General features: G+C 39.0%; 1 protein-coding gene across 4 annotated transcripts; it reads right to left on the reverse strand.

Moving 5' to 3' along the window:
- Positions 1 to 622: 622 nt before the first annotated feature.
- PRP4K (pre-mRNA processing factor kinase PRP4K) lies at positions 623 to 20,066 on the reverse strand. Of its 4 annotated transcripts, none has more exons than XR_011920853.1 (16): positions 19,964 to 20,066; positions 15,780 to 16,934; positions 13,001 to 13,174; positions 12,267 to 12,419; positions 7,833 to 7,914; positions 6,721 to 6,928; positions 6,540 to 6,613; positions 6,136 to 6,226; positions 5,655 to 5,802; positions 4,919 to 5,056; positions 4,680 to 4,833; positions 3,937 to 4,051; positions 3,685 to 3,836; positions 3,212 to 3,298; positions 2,411 to 2,680; positions 623 to 2,060 (listed from the first exon to the last, which is right to left on the reverse strand). XR_011920853.1 is itself a non-coding variant. In XM_072411768.1 (16 exons), exons 1-15 carry the CDS (start codon positions 19,996 to 19,998, stop codon positions 2,477 to 2,479), a joined length of 2,970 nt encoding a protein of 989 aa, XP_072267869.1. In that variant the 5' UTR covers positions 19,999 to 20,066; the 3' UTR covers positions 623 to 2,060; positions 2,475 to 2,476. The 4 variants fall into 4 exon arrangements, 3 of the variants coding, with proteins under 3 accessions (XP_072267869.1, XP_072267870.1, XP_072267868.1); XM_072411768.1 differs by having other exon boundaries at positions 2,475 to 2,680; XM_072411769.1 differs by adding an exon at positions 18,069 to 18,244 and having other exon boundaries at positions 623 to 2,680; positions 19,964 to 20,054.
- Between the last annotated feature and the right edge of the window lie 2,080 nt (positions 20,067 to 22,146).

A 22,146-nucleotide genomic window follows, 5' to 3' on the forward strand; every position in this document is an offset into this window, starting at 1 on the left:
AAAGGCACATGGGTTCACATTTTCACATGACCAGAAAGGCCCATCTGACTACCCCTAAAGTGCTAAGTCAATAAGTGCAAAAGAAGTACCTGATAACAAGCAAAATAAGTCATTTCTCCTACTTGGGCTTCCATAAATTGGAATATGACTGGTTATTAGGCTTTAATGCAGTCAGCACACTTTGCGGTTTACACAGTGGAATGCCCAATCATCTATAGTTCATGAGCTGAAAGCGCATGGGTTAGCCAAAATGGCAAGCTGTGGCAATATCACTGCACAAAGCAGGACAAAAAAATGACAAGCAAAAAACCACAGCGCTTGAACTGTAAAGATTTATGTCTATTTACATAGCTGAGTAGTCTTTAGAGTTTTTCATTTTTCTAACAACAAATTGTAAATCTGGATACACCTATTTTTTTTGCAATGTTTCTATATGCTTATCTACACATGCTGTCAAGAATGACCTTGTGAGGAAGGTGAAGATGGTGTCTCAGCAAAGCAGCCGTTGGGAGGCCTTGTCTTGCTTTCCATTTTCCTTTCAGCACCATCAAGAGGAAAAGTGAGAAAACAGCACAAACATTAGTTAATACCACAAGCATAAAAAGAATCACTCTAACACAGATTGAGAGTATAAGCATTAAAAATTTATTTGGTATCATAAAGGTGAGAATCATTGGAAACTACTCAAAGGTAACCTATGTCCCCAAAGACAGCATACATTCTACTTACTGAAATTAAATGGACTTTTCAATCATTAGTGGCACTTCCCATTTTTATCAGAATCCAAATAAGACATATTACAAATGGCTACAGATACCTTTTTTCACAAAAGACTTTATTATCTAATGATGCATACTGAAAACATACAGATATCTGCATGGGTTACTGTACATGCAGCAGAACAACCTTCACTTTACAATAAGTGAGTCAAATGTTGATGCAAAATGAACATTTGAAGGCTTAACAAAAAGATAAATTTACAAGAGAAAAAAGGTAAAGAAGCAATTACCGCTTTTAAAAAGCAGCTGATTTTTGTTCAAGATTGGAGAGTTTATTCCTGTATTGAAAGACAACATAATCACAAACAATGAAAACAAAGACAAAAAAACATTTCAGATAGGCCTTATTAGAGGGAATCCTTTAACCAGAAAAAATGGCTATCCCTCTGCTTCAAGTTCAGTTACAAAAAAGTACATTTTCAATACACAGAACCTATAAAATGATTCTTTTTTGTTACAGATGTTTAAACATGACAATGCATAACTCTACCTAGACTTTAAATCCTCAGTCAGCCCATAACTGATATTAGTCACATATGTAGATCAACAGAAACTGATTCTTAGAAAAGCTTCCAGAGTCCATTTTCTGTGGACACTTTTACAACTAAAATATCAGCACTGCTTGCCAATTGCGCCACCCCTCCTTCCCTCTTCCCCAGATATGTGTTTTTTTAATCAAATTAAAATGCAGCAAAATAACGCAAGGCCAAAAAGCCCTGGAAATACTGGCCATAGAAGCCATAGGATTTTTATGAAGCCTTTGAGGAATTTCATTACAAAACACCACCCTTAGGTAACTAAAATATCAGTTGTGGATAGACTGACCTTTAAACTTTGCAGACTATACACATTTTATATGAAGATAGTGGAATAAAATAAGGAAAAAAAAGGGACATATTTAAGAACCAGTACACTGAAGGTGCCCCTTTCCATCAATTGTGCATACTCCACTAGAAAGGAATGGAGAGAAAATGTGGATTGAAACTGCCACAAGTACTGTCCAAATTAAAACGTTACAAACTAACAAAACAGTAGGTCACTTGTGAAACATGCAGGGGCACAAAGCTGCCACAATTAGCTACCAAGTTCTCATTTTATATTTACATGACATTTTAAAATACCAACAATGTTGATGGTTTAGCTTACCTTCAGTGTACTGTAAGTTGTACACACCCTGCTTTAAAAGAGGAGACCATCCCCGCAGGCAGGCTCTAGAAGGAACAGGCCCCCCTTCGGCACTGAATAGACCAAGAGCATGCTGCTGAGGCCTGCGCACACAACCTAGGAAAACGTGAATATAAACAGCATTTATGCTCGTCATGTTTTCTCAAATTGTTTAAAAACAAAAAAAAAAAACAAAACAAAAAAGAGCCATGACCGCTAAAAATCAAATATTAACATCCAAACATTAATTTGCAGCTTTGTTTTCCCCAAATTTAATGTTCAAAGGAAATTGTATTTGTACTCTTGAGTAGAGTTGCGCCAATTTATAAGCATTCCTACTGTGGAAAAAAAGTACAGATATCACAATTTATTGATAAACAAAATAAAAGTAAAATAAACTCTTGACTTTGAATCAAACAAGTCATGCTTCCTCAACTTTGCAAGGAAATATTTATATGTTTATATACATTAACAGGCTGCTGTAGGGGGGTCTTCAATCCTGGCATGTGATCCAGTCAAATCATTTCTCACGTTTAGATCTTTTCCTGAATGAATGGGTGCTGAAGTGCTTGATTGATGCTTATTCGTTTTGCTGGATCTAACATAAGGATCTGATCCAACAAGTCTTTTAATTGGTGAACTTTTTTACGTTGCTCTTCTGGAAGTCTCTGGCATCCAATTAAATCAGCCAACAAGTCCTTTGTTGGGTTAATAGTGCTCATTACCGTAACTTTTTCCTAGAAAGAAGAAATGGGCGGGTTAAAAAAAAAATAGTGCAGAGAAATAGCACTGTTACACTACTAAAGTACCTTTATCAAAAGGTGTTGTTAAAGTGGGAAAAATAAGGACATGGTCAGGTGGTTTTAAACACTGCCACTGAGACAGAAAAGTAATGAGAACTTAACGTTTTACAAATTCAAACTTTTCATTATTAATATAGGAGGTGAGCAGAAATCAAAAACATTTCGCAGGGTTTAAAAAACCCTACCTAATCCAAGACTATAAAAAAATATTTGAACTTTTTTCTGTATACTTTAACTGTAATGATAAACATAAAAATGGTTGACACTTTCAGGTCAGGATTAAAGATAACTGAAAGTAACTGAAAAGAAAACTGACGTAGTAATGTTCATTTCTACATTACCACAATATACCATTTTATATACCTACCATGCAATATACTAAATTTTTATCACAAGGAATTTATTACAAAATAATTGCATTTAGGTATAACACAACCAACACATAAAAATAAAATTAATACTTACTCTTTCTGTAACTTTGTCAACTTCAATATACATGAAGTTAAGGTTTGCATCGAAGTGCTGGTCCTTAAACACACCTTTCCGAATCATCTGTGAACATGACATAAAAAAAGGTTGGTGAAAACTTTGAATGTCATAAAAGAAAACATTTAAATCCACTCAGTGACATAAAAAAAAATCTGTGTGGAAATGTCTAATATAGCATAACAGCTTTGTCCTTGAAAGCCTGCCTCACTGTCATCCTTTTCAAATAAAAACCTAACATTACAAAACTAGCCAGCACTAGCAAAATCTGAACATCAAAGTGATCTTTTTGCACAATTCTTACTTTATAATAAAGGGTAGATAACTCAGTGTTCAGTGATTTTATTTTATTTTTTACAAATATGAAAAGAACTGCACAGCCCATTTTATAAGACATCTTCCAAACTAAATCTAGACCAGACTAATCAAGGTTACCCTTAAAATCAAATTACCTTGTTTGGCATTTTTCCTTTCAGGTCCATAGCTAATTTTAGCATGTGGTTATTGGTTTTTCCAGGGAATAATATTTTTCCAGTGTAGAGCTCATACAGTGTGCAGCCAACAGACCACATGTCTATTCCATAATCATAGATCTTGCCAATAACTGCAGGAGAAGCACCATAATTATTATCCAGGAACCATAACAACTGTAAGTTATTACACAGCACAAATGATTACTAAGTCAAGGAAACATCTGTACTTACTAATTTCAGGAGCTCTGTAAAACCTACTGACAAGGTATGGTGTAATGTCATTGTCTGCCACATGGGATGCTGACCCAAAGTCACAAAGTTTGAGGATTGTTTTGGATTCATTTACCTAAAAACAAGAAAAAGAAAACAACTATATTACAAAGGCCAATATTTTAAATGTGTGTATTTCTAATGTTAATAAAATAAATGCTTTATTGCAATTTTTCTACCTGTGCTCCCGCAGGCCAAAGCATAAAAATACACTTTTATTTCTCGCTACCTAGCAGTAGATATTAACATTTTGCTTTTTCTTTATTGATCTTTACAACAGCTAAAAGCAAAGAAATTAAGTAATTCTGAGTAAGAAAGACATGTGCCCTGGAATTTCAGAAGACCCTTGTCACCTTGGGGCAGAGAAAATAACCTCTAAGTGAGTTTTGACTTGAGCCAATAGGAGCTTACACAGAACTGTCTTTCTTTGCTCTTTGACAGCTGAACAGATAATAAATAAAGGAAATAGAATGTAGGTGAGGAGGGCATAATTCAAAGTGGGACAGTTTCTTTTTTCTGTGTGCGCAAAGAACACTTCACATATATAACGTTTGGATAAACAACAAGATATGGCGTATGACGCTCAGAATTTTGACAACATGCAGCAATTGAGGATCTGTAAAACTCTGAATATCATTCCACCCAAAAGAATAAAAATTGTGTTTAATATCTTTAAATATGTAACAGCAGTCCTAAGTTCTTACCAGAATGTTATCAGGTTTGATGTCAGCATGCAGGATATTGCATCTTTTTAGAAGCTTTAAAGCTAAAAATAGTTGCTGGCTGTATGATCTCACTGCTTTGATGTGCAGACCAACATCTTTTCCATACTTCTTCAAAACCTCACGCAGGTTCATACTAAAAAAAAAATAAAAGAAAGAAGTTGCTTACATTGGGAAAAATGCATAAATGCATGGTCAAAAATCTAAAATTAAACAGTTACCTGAGTGGTTCAAATACAAGACACAAGTGCTGTTTATGGTAGAAGTGTCGGAACAACCGCAAACAATGAAACTTGTCATCTGGATCTGCATCGTTCAATTTCTTTAGGAACTCCAATTCTTTCAAGCCAGTTTTTTGCCTATGGATAGATAACAGATTGGTACACTGGTATCAAAAAAAAGCATTTGGTGATATGCAATTTATTTTGAAAAACACAAACCAGGTATTTTATCCTATGCTGTAAAATATCCAAGTCAGCAACCATTCCCAATCCCTCCAACCTTCATTACTTTATTAATATAAAGAAAAATTAGTACAACTGGCTGATTAACATTGTAAAAAAATGTAATATCCTGTGAAGAAAGCAAGGCCATGGAACAGACCCAGGTTTCCCTACTACAAGCTGTAAATCCTGCTATAGTAACAAGCACCTACATCCACATTTATGTACCTTTTTCAACTACCACAGAAGGGTCCAAAATAGTGGGACAATTGACATGTAAATAAAAGCAGAGCTGAATGCTGGCCTACTCCTTCCCATTCTTATTTTCCACAGTATGGATCTTCAAGTATGTAATTAAACGTAACCTTTATTTTAAGAAGGATGCTACACAATCTGCATAAAACTAAAAATCCAAATAACTACTGGGTTCAAAATATTTTTTTTTTTTGCATAGGGGTCATAAATTGTTAATGTGTCTACATAAATAAATCATAACCCAGGTGATAAAACTCACATTAATTCATTGTTTCTGATGATTTTGACGGCAACTTCCTGATTAGCTCTTGCCATATCTCTAGCACGTACAACATTACTGAAGACTCCTTGACCGGTATATCCATAGACATTATACCGCTTCTCCAATATTTCACCTATGTTTACACCTAGATAAAGAGAATAAGCAATGTAATGTTAAGCATAATAGACACACATGTAAACAAGCTTTTGTCAAAACAATGTCAGTTCTATATGGCTATAAGCCGAAATATTTATACTCTGACTGGAATAAGAATGTGTACCATTAAGGCAACATATTATGCAAAAAGGGACAGAGACAGAGAGAGAGTGAACACACATATTTTATATAAACACACCACGTTTTACCTATTTACAATTAAAGTAGAACGCACTTATCTATTGATAGTTTAACCTATTGGCTTCCTATAGGTAAAAACAATTCAAAGGTATTTAAGGAAAAAAGAAAACAAAATACTTACGATAGTAGCCTTCTGCATCTGTCCAATTATCTCTCAAATTGGGATTTTCCTTAAAATCTTTTCCAATGCCTGCAGCTCTAAAACGAGCACTCTGAAAACAAAGCATTATTACAGAAAATGTGAAAAAAAGCAAAACCAGATTACAGAATACAACTTGGTCAGAAAAGCCAGTGATGGGATCGGCAAAAAATGTTTAACACACAACTACAGCTCGGACTTATCTCAACTAGTACCAAAAAACAAACAGGAGTAAAGCAACTCCAAACTCAAAATATCTGATGGACAGTATGAAGTGGCTTTATTTGCATCAATAGTGAGAGGATTGCTGACTGTTAATTTTAACACCATGTGCTAGTATTATCCAACATACAAAAAATGTTATTATGGCCTAAATAAACACTTACATCAAAGTAAGCAGCAAACATGTCATCAGATTCTGTAAACATATCAGGAGCAGTTATTTTCTTTTGCTGATTTCCTGTGAAGCAAAAAAATATATTGGTGTTTACATACAAAAGAATCGAATGAACAGTAAACGTAAACCAAATATGTAAATATGTACAAGACACAGCAGCTCATTCTTACCATTATTTTGTTCTGCCATTAAATTGTGTTTTGCTTTGACAGAAGCTTCAAAGGTATCAAAATTCTCCCTCTCGTATTCCTTAACATCAGCTGCAACACGCTCAAGAATATCATCTGGTGAAGCAGAGCGACTGCTAGAACTGCTTTGGGGACTGCTTGGCTCAGAGTTCACTGACATATTGCTGTCTTCATTTAAATATCTGTATTTCTAGTAGAAAAATCACATTTTAAACGTAAGAGAAAAAAAAAACACAATGAAATTAATTAGCATAGTCCTAACAGGTCCAGTTTATCTCTAGAATAGCCCCATTGCAGGTCTGATTCAAAGTGCAACCTATAGTCACCAAATAGGGGCTGGTATGCAGATATGAAGTGAGTCTCCCTAGATCAGCGGTCCCCAACCTTTTTGGCCCCAGGGACCGGTTTCACGGAAGGAAATTTCTCTGAGGGCCGGGGGGGGGGGGGGGGGGGGGGGGGGGGGGGGGGGGGGGGGGGGGGGGGGGGGGGGGGGGTGTGCACAGAGAGAAAAGAGAAGACATACTCTGGCATCTTCTCTTTTCTCTCTGTGCACCTCTGCTGCTTCAAAGCGATCACATGACATCTGACAGCCAATCGAGCTGCATGTCATGTGCTCGCATTGCTTGTACACAGACTACTGTGTACATTTACCGGCATCTCATACAAACACCGCTGCGGACCACTTCCGGTCCGCGGATGGTGGTTGGGTGCCGCTTCGTTTTCAATAATGGATCATGTACTCGCGGCCCACTGAAAACACCGCCGCGGACCGGTAGTGGGCCGCGGCCCGGTGGTTGGGGACCGCTGCCCTAGATAACTCCTAAATAATCAGAGGTTCACTTTAATGAAATAACAGTTTATATCTCTGATTTTAACAAATATAACTGTCCCCACAAATACACGTACATTTTTTTTTTTTTTTTCTATTTTGTATCACTGTAACAGAAAAGAAATTGCTTATTTTAATTCATGCCCCAATAGGTGTTGATAGAAAAAAAATCCACTTTTTAAAAAAAAAAAAAAAATCTTGCAAGAAATACAATAACGGAAGTAACCTAATTCTACATATAAAATACATTTTGTTTAACACTGACCTCTACAATTGCCAGCCTTTGCTGTCGCCTTTGCTCAATAAGAGCTTCTTCATCTTCTTCTTCAACATCAAAATCTTCTAGACTAAAAGTGAAAAAAAAAAAAAAAAATAACGATTTAAAATAAAATGCCTCAGAAATAGAACAAAGTTGGGCAACAGGCTTTAATTTAAGCTATAATCTTGGAAAAAAATAGTACAGAACACATTTATAAGAAAAAATGATGTAATTCTTGGAAAATAATAGGCCCTGGTTATGAACAGATATCCTAAAAGCAAACATACGGACGAAGGAGGCTTGAAGGGGGGAGGGGTGGTTTGCTTGACTTCCAGAAGAAATCTTTTGCTAAACACAGCTGAGTTTGTGGGTGATCTTAACCCCCCTAGCGGTACTCCAGAGTACTCGGGGTAACTTTAGAAGCCCCCTTACCTGTGCCCCTGCTCCAGCTGCGATCGGACGATCCCCGCTGTGATGCCGGGGAGTCTGTCCTTTAGGGGGCGTGGCCAGGCGGGAAATTTAAAAGCAAATACTGAGTAATCTGCTTTTAAATGACGCCAGGGGCCCAGCCACGCCGCTACGCCTATTATCAGTAAGGGGCGATGCACCATGCAGGATTTCTGCATAGTGCATCACATCTAACTGCTGATTTGAGCAGCAATAGTAAATTCCGGGAGTGATGCCAGTGGCGATTTCCCGCTGGCATCACCCCCGGAATTTACTATTGCTGCTCGCATCACCTGGAAGATGTGACGCTCGCAGCCTCCAGGTGATGCAAGCAGCATCGTTGGTGGATCTAGGGGAGTGAGCAGGGCAGGGACATCCCCATCGCATCACCCAGCAAGATGTGACATTTTCAGGGTGATGCGGTGGAGTGATGGATTCTGGGGGCCGGAAATTTAAAAAAGCAGAATACTATGTAATCTGCTTTTAAATTTATTTATTTTTTTTACAGTAAAAAATGCTACAAAACACATAAAAGTACAAGTACATATTTTAGTGCACCAAGTATCATTGCCCAGTGCCCTAATTTAAATTTTGCCCACTATTGGCCCTGACCTTGATCTGACCTTTTGATGACTTGAAATCACTTCCTGAATGTATCATTTCATCACTTCGCTTTGACCTTGATTGTTCCTGACTGACTGCTGGAGACCACATGGCCTCTAAAATGCATCTCGCCGGCACAAGCACTGTTTTGGAGGAATATGAAAGCAGCGATAGCGATTTTTGAGTCCCTTGTGGAATCGAGCGATAGTGATTCACCAGGAACTTTTGTCATCAGACAGCGAAGGTGAACTGAGGTCAGTGCTGTGCACACGTGGTGCTCCAATGACCTTGATGCCGACCAGGCAGCACTGCCAAGATTTCCATTCACTGCAGCACCTGGGATGAAAATTGAGGCTGAATGCGACGACCCCCCGGCATACCTGAAGTTGTTTTTGACCGATGATGTTATCGAAAAAATTGTTGAGGAGACAAACAGGTAAGCCGCTCTGTTTGCAAACTTTTAAAACTTTTTTTATGCAAACATGTATGCTGCTCTGTGTTTGCTAACATATTACTTGCAACCTTCACCACACTATAAAAGTACGCTGGACAACAACACGTGCTCCACACCTGAGGTTTGCAAGAAGCAGAAAGTGGGAACCTGTGACCAAGGATGACATTTGGCTGTTTTTGGGCTTGGTGATCCTGTAGGGAGTTGTGGGCAAACCCATGCAGAAGTGGTACTGGTCCAAAAATAAAATGATTGCCACTTCATTCTTTGGCAGTCATGCCAGAATACCGCTTTTCCCTCTTAATGAAGTACCTGCACTTCGCAAACAATGAAGAATTTGATGAGACTACCCATCCTGCACCAAAACTGAAGAAAATTTGGGTAGGGTCTCAGATGATTCTACAAAATTTCCAGCAAACCTATGTGCCAGAAAGAGATGTCAGCATTGACATACAGGATAAATTGTTGCCTGGCAGAAAGGCAAGATGATGGCCCTAAGATGGCGTGACAGAAAAGATGTGTGCCTAAAGAGTACTGTCCATGATGCCTCCACTGTTCTGGTACACACAAAACGTGGGAAAGAAGTGATGAAGCCACAGGTGGTGATTGACTACAACAACACCATGGGAGGTGTCGACAGAGCTGACCAAGCCATGACATTCTACCCAGCAACGAGCTTCAGGCATCTAGTTGAGCAGTACCTATGGAATGCCTACATTCTGTACAAAAAAAAAAATTGTCAGAGACCTGTGAATCATTCATACTTCATTTTGCAAGTTTCCGAATCCATAGTTCCAAATCCATAGTCAAGAACCACCAAAGACCACCAGTGGCTTTGAATAGACGTGGACGTCGTGCTTCCACTGTTGTCAACCCAGAACACCTGACCGGTCGTCACTTCACTGAATACATCCCACCAACACAGAAAATGTTGTGCGTGGATGTGCGTGGTTTGCTGCTCAAAAACCGATGAGAGGAATGAAGAAACGCAAAGAAACCAGGTTCTACTTTGATGTTTGATGTTGGACTTTGTGCAGCACCCTGCTTCAAAATCTACCACACCCAGGATGTCAACTAAAAATGTAAATTTTTTTTTCTAAAATCTGCATTTAATTTATTATAATATTTATCAATAATATTGCACCCTTGTTTGGAAAAAAGTAAAAAATTTTTGATAAAATAGTTTTTTTTGATAAATTACATTGTTATGGTTTATAATTATGTATTATAATATAGTTTATGATTATAATATAAATATATTACAATAAATAAATATGGTTATTATACCGGAGAGGTAATCCTAAGAATTACAGGCCCACAATATAAACAAAAGTTTCTAGCAAAAAATATAGGATCATTTTGGCATAAAAAAACTGACAGAATTAGAACGCTAGGGGGGTTAAGAGCTGAGCTGATCTTTAACATCTTGTAACTCTTTAATGACCAAGACAAACTCCGCAGTTGTTTATTTTTACATATCAAAGCACAGCTTCCTCCAGAAGTTAATGAAAGTCTAAAGTTTTTTTTTTTGCTTTGTTTGTGAATAACTCACAGTGAGGTTTTTTTTTTTTTTACAGTAACTGACACCATGCTGCCTAATATTATGTTGAGACAAACATCAGTCCTAATTGCATTTAACAAAATAATGTACATGTTCCTACCTACATACAAATTCAATTTAAGAAAAAACCTACAGTCCCTATTTCGTATTTAACCCAGGGACTGCCTGTACAATTTCCTTATTCAATTTTTTTAAAAAATGCTTGCATTTGATTACTAATTTTGATTCTGTACTATTCCCATTCCTGTGCTGGGTTCATTTAACTACAAGGCATGATAAATAAATGCAAACTTACCAAAGAAACATTTACCCTTGTCACTAAGCAAGCGGAATATTTATCCCCTATATAGTAAGAGCATAAACTGGTAACCATGTTTGCACTCATGACAAATCTTGTGGTTTTCTGTGAAAGCCGTTTCTGGGCAGGCAACATTTCCCATGTCAATAAAAACCTTTTATATTTTGTATTTACCGGGCATCAGTTTAGTTTATGTTTGTGCATGGTGGTCATACATGTGCTCCTATTGACCAGATATAATACAACGCAGAATGGGTAATCGTATGGCAACTTAAAATGCCTCCTATATAGGCAATTCTCAAACCACTAATCACAAAATCTCACATTTGTCACAAATGACACTTAGGCTGTTATACATAATCAAAGGGGAAAAAAACAGGGCAAAAGGTTGACCTAAGCTTTAATGCCCAGTGTTAATTTTCCCCAAATTCACCATCAAGGATTTGTTTTTAACCAGAGCCACAGATTAGCAGTGCCATAAATTATCAGTTATCATGTTAAGATTTTTATTTACTAAAGGATTTGAAAATGTTCACACACAAAACATATTCAATTAATTTGTGTAATTTCTTGTTAGGTGAAAACATCTTTTTATTTAATTCACCTGACACTTGTAAATTTGCTGTAATTAATTCACACAAATTATATTGTGAACATTTTCAGTCTACCGGTTTACTAAACCAGCCTCTGTCATGAATAGTGATAGCGATGTGCCCTCCCAGCAACGGTTAGAGAAACAGAATACTAAACAAAGTCTCTGGGGGGAGATAATAGTATAGAACCTTTTTATTACATGAATACTTTACTTTGTTGGGTATATTTGTAAAAAGAGTAGACTTTCACTTAGCCAAGTTCATCATGAATTGCAAATCATAAAAAAGGAAAAACAAAACAAGATGGTTTCATGAACATGATTAGATAACTAAAATGGGCCAGTTTACCTTTTCCACTAAGTTCAGAAAGCTATCACTTTACTAAGTGAAGGCCCCCTAAGTAAATCAAACATGAAAAAGTTTACCAAGAGGGAAAAAAAAAACTAGCTCAGGTAGAACATTTTTTTTAAAGTAAAGCTATACATACTTTTCATCTGATGATTCTTGTTCCACCTTCATTCCCTCAGAAAGGCTTCCTTTAAATTTATCTTCTTTGTCCTTACTCCTGCTCCTCCTTCTGCGCGTTCGACCACTTCGTGAGTGAGACCTCCTTCTGAGACGTGATCTACTTCTTCTGCCTCTGTTAGATAATCCAGAAATTAAAAATCAATGTATTGGCAAGACAAATTATTTCTATTGGCACTTTTATAAACCAGTAATAACTTAAATGACCTTAAGTTTGTATGTTTTTCCTGTATTTGCTTGGGTTTCCTTCAGACACTCTGGTTTCTTGCCACTTCCCAAAAACATGCAATTAGATAAATCGTCTACCTCCCCCAATTGGCCTTGAACTGCGTTAAAGACATATGACTATGATAAGGACATTAGATTGTGAACACCTCTGACCTTGACTATGGACTATGTAAATCACTGAATATCATGTGGGCACTAAATAAAAAAAAAATTATTAATTTTACATGTAGCCAGGTGTCTGTTATTAAGTACTTAGAGGCTAAAATTTTATGTACAATAATATGCTAAGTGGGCCTCTGAAAACCATGCTTCACCATATAAAATCACCCAAATCAAGAAAAATCATTAGGTACAGATACACTTATAATGACATATTTTGGAACATTTTTAACAGGAGGCCGTAGTCCTATTTTGCACCTAGAACAACAGAAATAGATTTAACTAAAATTTTCTCAAAACTTTACTTACCTCCAGTGAGGAGATCTGCTTCTTCGACGAGGAGATCTACTACGCCTAATAGGTGACCGTGATCTTCTTCTTAAAGGTGATCTACTTAAACGTCTTCTAGAAGGAGACCATCGAGGTGGACTAGTTTCTTTTGTCCTATCGTGTCTTGTTGGCCCTTCATCTCTGGCACGTGATCTTAAAAAATAATATTGTAATAACTTTAGAAACATTTAGAAAAGTTCCCATAAAAATTCACAAAAGGAGCACCATGACCACGAGGCATCTAACATTTTTTTAAGCAAGCAGTCCACATTCATCCCTTTGAAACAGTTTTTTTTAAGGATTTCCAAGGTTTAATTTAGGAAGCCACTTCATTATAAATAGAACACATTTTTAAGTTATGTCAACCTAAACCTAAATACATACAGAAGCTTCTGAAATATAGTTTATATAACTATGTTTCTTTTGTTCCTAATGTCTTTTCTGGATGTAGGTGCCTGTGCTACATGGACAGGAGACAAACAAGGTCTACAGCACTCTATATAAAGGCTACTCAGTTTTTCTCAATTATTTTACAGTACACATAACCCCAAAATATTCGAATGAACCAGAGATTGAAGTAACTATTTAATTTTTCTAAGATCGTAATGGTCTCCATCCCAAAAGAAAAAAAAAACCTCTTTAGATAATACCCAACTCCAAACTACCCCATTGAAAAATACATCTACACATACATGGCATGGTTGTGGAGTATATAAGGATATTTACATGGTTTCAACAAGACCATTCTTGAATGCTTTAACTAGCAGAGTAATTTTTGTAAAAAAAATGCTAAACTTGGCAAAGACAACTGTGCTTCACAAAGTCAGAAACCCCTTCCTTTAGCAAGGAAAGCAGCTAGCAGCATAGTAATGACATCACCAAATATTCCTTCAAATATTTTATGAATTTCAGTCAGAAGCAGCATGTAGCAAGTAGCTTTGATCCAACACTGCAGATTTACAGCTGAGGCTGTAGACACAGATGTGTGCATGCACCTTCACAGACCAGTTAGCTGTTTTTCAGCAGTAATTTAGAATGGAGTTTTCATTTAAAAAACAACAACACACACACTTTACCTTTACTTCTGCAGAGCCCCTGATCCTTCCACAATCAGCTTCCATTTGGGTCCAACGCTGTCCTGGATTCCTTGTTCCGGTGTGGAGGAAACACTGGGCACAGTCATCTTCTTCTTTAATTTTGCTTGTCAGCTGATCTCGCCCTGCGCATGTGTGAGATCGGCACTTTACATCGTGGGGAAGCCTAATCTGCATATGCCCAAGATTGAGCATATGCAGAAAGAGCAGCCTTAAGCCTCCTGGAATATGTATCATAGGTTTCCCAGAAGGCTGCAGGCTTCCCATTCAGTCTTTACCACTGCAGTGTTAAAGACCGCAGGGAAGGGGCCTCCCCTTCTATAAAAAAAACTTTTTATAAACTTTATTTAAAAGGGGTTATCTACGCTTTATATAAAGTAAAAAATGTGATGATAGGTCGGCTTTATGACAAAAAAGTAAAATGTTCAGGGTACTGCTTGGGTCAACATTTTCAAAAAGGGGTAAAATCAACAGTAGGTAGAAGTTATTCCTCTGCTCTAACCTGGAAACATATCTACTGAAGTCCACAGACACTTCAGGAAGTGTCGATCTCCTCGATTTCCTGCAGCGCCAACTAGTTTGTCTTGCTGATTTTCAGATGATTAATGTAATGAGCAACGTTCAGCATAAAGAACCAGTTAAAGCTGAGACCCAACACACTGACAATCCGAGATGTGTCGGTTTCAGTGCAGTGCAGCCTTCTGCAAAAGATCTCTCAAGATTGGGGCAGTGCTCAGCCATCACATGAAAGGCATTTATAGACAACTTTTACAGGTATAGCTTCAATTTAGCTCTTTATTATAGTGACCCTTTACATGCAGAAATAGTCAAAACCATTGTTACCAGCTTTGATTTAGAAGTTTTTGGTATTTAACAAAAGAAGCAAATATTCTAACACCACTTTGCAAAAGTCATTTTATCCTGACTTGATATACTTATGTCTGCTTAAAAATGAGGAAAAGAAGATTTGAACAATATATTTCAAGACCTTACTCACACTTTGTTTCCCACTATTCTAAACCTCCACCCAATGTGGCGACAGTCCTCTTAATGGAGATATCTGGGGTCTTTTAGAAAGCTGGTGTCTACTCATTCCCTGTCAAAGCAGAAACAGTCTATAATCTGCTTATACCTCTTGCCACTGTGGCAGGATTCTGACATCTCTAAACCCAGAAGCGCTTGGAGTTAATACTTAGAGGTTCTTTATTACATCATTCTCCTGCTTTTTTCCACCAGCTTAACCAACCACACAGTCCCTGCATCTTCCAGCAGCACTGTCTTTAAGAAAAGCCAGGTGAGCCCAAGGACCAGGGAGGAGGCCTTTGTGCTACCACTTCAGCTGTGTTTTTTCCCATTCCCCCAGCCATAAGTGGCAGCCACCGGGTACCAACATTTTCAGAGTTAAGCAGATTACTCAGTATGAAAAGAAACACATGAAATCAACAGTCACTGAAGATCCAGTGATAACCCACGGACAAATACAAATAAGTATAGAATAAAAATGCATCTGCTGGTTAGATTACATCCCTGCCAGTGACAAGTCTCTTCAGAAACTACCAATGTATTCTTAGTTAGCATATAATATACAACGCAATAGTGAAGAGTATATTTTCAGATCAAATTATTATCTATCCCATTCACAAAATGTAACAAAACTTAATTACCTAGGTGAGGACAACCGCCTTCTCTCTTGTTCCCGTCTTTTCCTTTCAGTAGACTTGCTCTTTGCTCTCCTTGGAGAGGACTGTGTTCGCGAGGGAGATTGTTTAGTCTTCCTATCATGAGAAAGTGGGGATCTGCTATGCCTTAAAGTCCTATCACGCTGTTTTGGAGTTAGACTTCTTGCCTTTGGACTGCGAGCTGGTCGACGACCAGGAGAGCGGTTTTCTTTGCCAGAAGAAGCATCTTTTGAAGGTGACTTGGGAAGGAGTTTCTTTTCCTTCTCTAAATCAGACCTTCTGGGTTTGTGCTCTTTTGACCTGGATCTCCTCTCTTTGGATTTGCTTCGCCTTGGTAATGGAGATTTAGACTTCCTACTTCGGTCTTTTGTTCTGTTTTCAGTAGAAACAGGTGATTTCTTCCTGTCCCTTGATTTTACTTTATCCTCTGGGGGAGATTTAGACCTTATATTTTTTTCTGGAGACTGCCTTCGCAATGCTGGCGACTTTTTTAGCTGGTCTTGGGATCGATTTCTTTTGGATGGACTTTTAGATTTCTGACATTCCTTGGACCTACTCCTAGGCAGTTTTTCTTTAACAGCTTCTAGGTTGGCTTTAGGTTTTTTCTTTTCTGTCTTGTGCTTGTTCTTTTCTTTGGATTTGCTCCTAGATCTCCGTTTAGAAGTATTTTTGGGCTCCTGTTTTGCTTTTACATTGGACTTGGTGGAAACTCTTTTACCATTGCGTATTTTTTCATTTATCTCGCCTTCTTCTTCAGACCCTGAATTGTACCCCTGTAGTATCAATCCCATGCCAGACTGCACTTTACCTTCCATTAACTCATTGTCAAGCTCTGCTTTGATCAAAGCTCTTTGCTTTTCAAGGTCTTCCAGCAGTGCAAAGTCATCTAGCTTTGCCCTCTTTAAGGGTGAAATGTCATCTTTGTCATCGTTTTCTTTCCGTTTATGCTTCTTATGCTTGTGTTTATGTTTGTGTTTTTTATCTTTATCCTCCTCAGGAGGGTGCTTGTGTTTTTTATGCTTGCTTCTATGCTTGTGTTTCTTTTTCTTGTGTTTATTGTGTTTGCTTTGAGGCGGATCTTCCTCTGAGACTTCACCATTTTCATCAATGCTCTTTTCACTTGTGCCACCATCTTCCATACTGTAAACAAGAATAACATATCTCAGTTACATTACAGATAATAAGTGAACCAACTCGTGTTAAAGAGCTTAAAAACTAATAAAGAATTCGGGGAAGTGTATACAACATAAGAATAAAGATTGAAAATAAAAATGTGTCAACATTCATTTAGCTTCATTTTTCCACTGTTGTATTGAATCTAAAGTCTGCATGTTGACTTCTCATAGTTGAAAGCAGCACATAAGTATGAAATAGAATTAGGTACAAAATCTAGTCATTTCACATTTATGTGTGCCATTCTAATGTCTAACATACACAGGCTTTTCAGAGCAGTCTAATGTTGTTCATACGCAATGATTTTCAGGCAATTGTGCACACTTGTAATTCGCTTGTGAATGCTAAAACAAATGAAAGAACAATTGCAACATTTTGAAGAAGGGTGAGAAGATGTCAAGTTGGGAGTAAAGCTGATGGCGACTGGGATGGAGTCAGAACAGGTGATTTTATTTTAAAACGGGTACGTTTAATTACAGAAGAAACAATACGCTTGTGTTAACTCCACACAGAAGAATAATTGTCACAGTTGTCATTTGATAACATTGGCACCTCAATAATGTTGTGCACATTGTAAAAAACACAGTAAGCACAACTTTTACAAGCAATGTGGTGCATTGAGCTGATCTAATGCAATGAAAAAAAAAAAGAATAAGTTACAATAGATTTTTTTTTTTTATTTAAGAGATCTAAACACGTTCTATGGGAATCAAAGCAATGTGTTCAAAGTCTTAGGCTATGTACACACGTTAGATTTTTGTCGTTGGAAAGGATCTTTCACAATCCTTTCCAACAACAAAACACTGAAAGATGCATGAATGAGCGCTGTACACACAGCACCATTTCTGATCTATGGAGAGGGGAGGGGAGGAATGAGCAAGTGGCACCCTGCTGCGCTCTCTCCCCTTTCACTTGCATTGCGATCATTCGTGGATCGGACAGGATGAATCCATGAATGACATTGGACGAGAACTGTACAGCCATCAGATTCTCGTCCGATACTAAGCCATATTCCGACAAGAATCATCTGATATGTGTACTTAGCCTTAGAAAATCATGTCCATTACCAGTATATTGTACAGAAGATCCACCATGCATTACCTGCTTAGCCCTATAGCCCAATAATCAGCACAGCTCTCACTCTCTTGTGAATAGTTTCAGCAGGATGTGTGTGTGTAACTTCCATAAAGACACCACAGCTTCCATACAAAGTAATAGTCCATCTGTACAGCCCGATGGCAGGAGACTAGCTTTAATATTCAGGCTGTGGCTGCTTTCTAAAGAAAACACATTTTAAAACTCATTCCAGCAAACATATTTTATTTTTTTTCCCACAGTGGCAGTTTTTTCCATTTATAGTGAAACTCTCCGATTTAACGGCTTCCCAAAACAGTGACACCCAAGGCATGTCTCTAGTGATAACTGTAATAGTGCTGATGTCAGCCCTCAACAAATCCTTTAAGGGGTCAGGGCCACTGTCAAAGTGTCGTTTGGCTGGACACAGAGGATTCTGTCCATTTTTAGTCCATAGAATCAATGAGATTTTAGAAATGACAGTGACTGAAATAAAGGTTGAATCCTTGTGTTATAGCTTGGTGAATCAGGCCTTGTATGATGTGATCGATTTAGCAGGTATAAAAATATAAAATTTTAATTGGATCAATCAGGAAAATGTAATCAGTACACGATCATACCGGCACAAATATAAACCTCCACGGACGTCTGCACCAACACTACCGCCATGCCTGGCAGGATTCACAACATGGGATACATGGGTATGGGCTCACACCGGTTATCCCATGGTGACAGATCCTGATATCAAAGTATTAACAAGACCCCTTTATGCACCTCTAGCCCCAGGATCTTATAGGCGTGCAATTTCCTAATGAAAAATGAGAAGAAAAAAAGGCCCAATACTAGGCAGGACGCTGCTGAATCTGTGAGGAATGTAAGAGACTGGCTCGATAAAATAAATAGTAATTCATATCAGGAATCATCTGTCAGTGATGTGACAGCTGTAAAATATGATTGCTACAGATTACCACAATCCTCTTAGACATGAACACGTTTGTGTTTGTTCTTTTCATGTTGGGTTCTGCCCTCTACAACCCCCACATATGGTGCACACTGCCCAGCCCGCATTGCTGTATGGGGCAGTATGCTGTATGGGGCAGTAGGTGGGGCATTGCTGTATGGGGCAGTATGCTGTATGGGGCAGTAGGTGGGGCATTGTAGTATGGGGCACTATGGGGGGCATTGCTGTATGGAGCACTATGGGGGGCATTGCAGTGTAGGGCACTATGTGGGGCATTGCAGTGTGGGGCACTATGGGGGGCATTGGTGTGTGGGGCATAGATGTATGGGGCACAATGAGGGGCATTGCTCTGTGGGGCACAATGAGGGGCATTGCTCTGTGGGGCACAATGAGGGGCATTGCTCTGTGGGGCACAATGAGGTGCATTGCTCTGTGGGGCACAATGAGGTGCATTGCTCTATGGGGCATGTTATTGCACAGGATGTACAGCATGTGTTGTGTGTGTCCCTGGCATGATCCATGCAATGTCTGGCCTATACACGTGTCTGTATGATGGTGAGATGTTTACATGTGTTATTATCAGACATGGGGGGAGGGGCAGGAATCGAGCTGTGTGTGCGGAGTTGATAGATCAGTCGCCTCCCCGATCTCCGCACACACTGAACAGGGGTCTATGGAGACAATTATACCATACGATAAAGTCACCGGCGATGCTCTGGGACATGTGTGACAGGTGTGGGTGATCGTTAGGTATCGGTGGCCGCCGGTGTACAGAGAGGAGCTCCTGTATGAGATGTGCCGCCCCCTCGTGTACAGGTGAGCCGGGAATAGTAATTCTACAGCCCCTGGAGCCTCCTCCCGCCATACACACTCCCATTCACAACATGGAGGGCACGTCCCACAATGCCGGCTCCAAGCCGCCGCCAGCTCCCCGAACTTTGTCCGCCCCCCGGGCTCTTACTCTGGCTCGCGAAGCTCTGAGACCACGGCAGCCATTTTCCTCTCCGAGTTCCCAGCTCTGGAGGAGGCGAGGTTACGGGAGCGGAAGAGGCGATCGTACGTCACTTCCGCTGTTCTGAGACAACTTCCTCCTTTGGTTGGCAGTGGTTGGCTTTATAGTTCATTTTCTTATTTTTTTTTTTTTTTTGCACTTTTATATACAGTGTTAAAGCGTGAACCCAGTATTACATATGAACCTATACATACCTAAGTGTAAACCTTAGGTGGGGGTTGCATTTACTTCTCCACTGCCCTTGGCCTTGTAGTCTTCAAACCCCTGAAATCCAGGCAAATGTGCAAGCAGATTCACCAACACAGGCCTGACAGTGACAAGCAGATTCACCAACACAGGCCTGACAGTGACAATCAGATTCACCAGTAACATGTCTGACAGCCACAAGAAAATTCACCAGTACAGGCCTGACAGTGACAAGCAGATTCACCAACAAAGGTCTGACAGTGACAAGCAGATTCACTAACACAGGTCTGACAGTGACAAGCAGATTCAATGTTTGAGAGGACACCAATTTAAAGTTAAACCCCAGTTGAAAGGGCCAGTGGTTTGGTCAACGCTTTTAGCAGTCAGGATTCATTTTGACAGTAATCACATTTGGCTGGGTTGTACCATGCAACAAACTTCTTTCACGACACTTTGAGATAGTTTTGGTGGCAGGCCAAACTTTATCTAAAGGTTGGAGAAGCGGCGCTCTTTGACTGGGATTACTATCACATTTCTTGTGTCTGAGTGTACAGTGTGCAATACATTCTAGGATTTGAGGACAAATTTGCTTCAAGTGCAGGAATCTCCAGAAATAAAGTATAAACAAAGAATGTGCATGTTCAGCTACAAGCATGACTGTTCTCTTGCAATGCTACTTTGGAACTTTATTCTCAAATCCAACCAAGGGACTTTGATAAATCTCAGGTGATAAAGCTGCTTGCCTCAGTCAAAATACTACCTATATGTCAGTAGGATTCAGATATATTCACATTTATTTTGTAGAGATCTGAAGGTTTTATAGGTTATCTGTCAGGTTTTTAATGCTTTCTGTACTTCCCTGTTGTGGTTCACCCATACTTTTTAATTGAATGATCTGGTGTTACTGGAATATGAATTAGATGTAGGGACTGCTCCATGGGAAGGCAGTGTTCCTAGTAAGATTGTAGCCAAATCTAGGACTTTCCAGACCTTGGGCCTGGTAATGGTAAAGTATTAAACCTATTTTCCCTGTGTATCTTCTACTCTAACTTGTATTTGCTTGTTTGTTTGTTTACTTGTTGTTAATGCAAACATTTGAATAAAAACGTATTGAAATATAAACCTCTTTTCATGATTGATTGTCTCCTGTTGCTGGGATGGTCTTATGGCACATAGTAGGAAAGGGGATCTATACCAGGTGAAGGATGTTTATCCAGTACCCAGGCACTGGGACTGGTTCCCAGTAAGCTGAGTTCTTACAAACAGATAAATGTGTGGAGATTCAGAGTAGCGAAGGACCACAGCCATGACAAGGGAAGCCAGTAGGGGCCTAGCCCATTTGGGACCCGGGGCTTAGACCACACTAAAGCTGCGTACACATCGTCCGTCCTGGCAGATCCACGGACGATGAGCGATCCTAATGCAAGGGAAGGGGGAGAGCGCGCAGCAGGGTGCCGCTCCGTCACTCTTCCCCTCTCCATAGAGCAGAACGGTGCTGTATGTACAGCACTCGTTCATGCATCTTGCGGTTCTTATCGTTGGAAAGGATCGTGAAAGATCCTTTCCAACGACAAGAATTGCACGTGTGTATGCGGCTTAAGTCTGATAGGAAAAAGCCCTGGGATGAGAAAGGTAGTCTGCTCAGAAGAGAGGAAGCCCTACAGTGCCACTGCAGTGAAGAAGACCGGTTGGCATGAGTGCTTTGTCAGGAGAAGGGGCATCCTTAACCCGTGGATGAGGCTGGAATCTGGGTATATATTGAGTGGATTGATGCAAAGAATGAGGCCTTTGCAAGAGAATGAGAGAAGTGAAGAGGTTTATCCTACATTGTGGTGTGTAATCTTCTTATCCCCTCAGATCATGAGCTGCTTATTCATTACATCCTATTCCCTAACCCTCTCCATTAATCACCCTGAATTGTTAAAAAACCAAAAATCTTTAGACCA

This window comes from Pyxicephalus adspersus, chromosome 5 (genome assembly GCF_032062135.1).
Source record: "Pyxicephalus adspersus chromosome 5, UCB_Pads_2.0, whole genome shotgun sequence".
Classification (NCBI taxonomy): Eukaryota; Metazoa; Chordata; class Amphibia; order Anura; family Pyxicephalidae; genus Pyxicephalus; species Pyxicephalus adspersus.

Coding starts and splice junctions, on each gene's coding strand:
- PRP4K (XM_072411768.1), bottom strand. CDS start 19,998: ATGGCTGCCGTGGTCTCAGAGCTTCGCGAGCCAGA. Junction 5,057..5,654: donor ATCAGAAACAATGAATTAAT/GTGAGTTTTATC, acceptor ATCTATCCATAG/GCAAAAAACTGGCTTGAAAG. Junction 2,681..3,211: donor TTGACAAAGTTACAGAAAGA/GTAAGTATTAAT, acceptor TCTTCTTTCTAG/GAAAAAGTTACGGTAATGAG.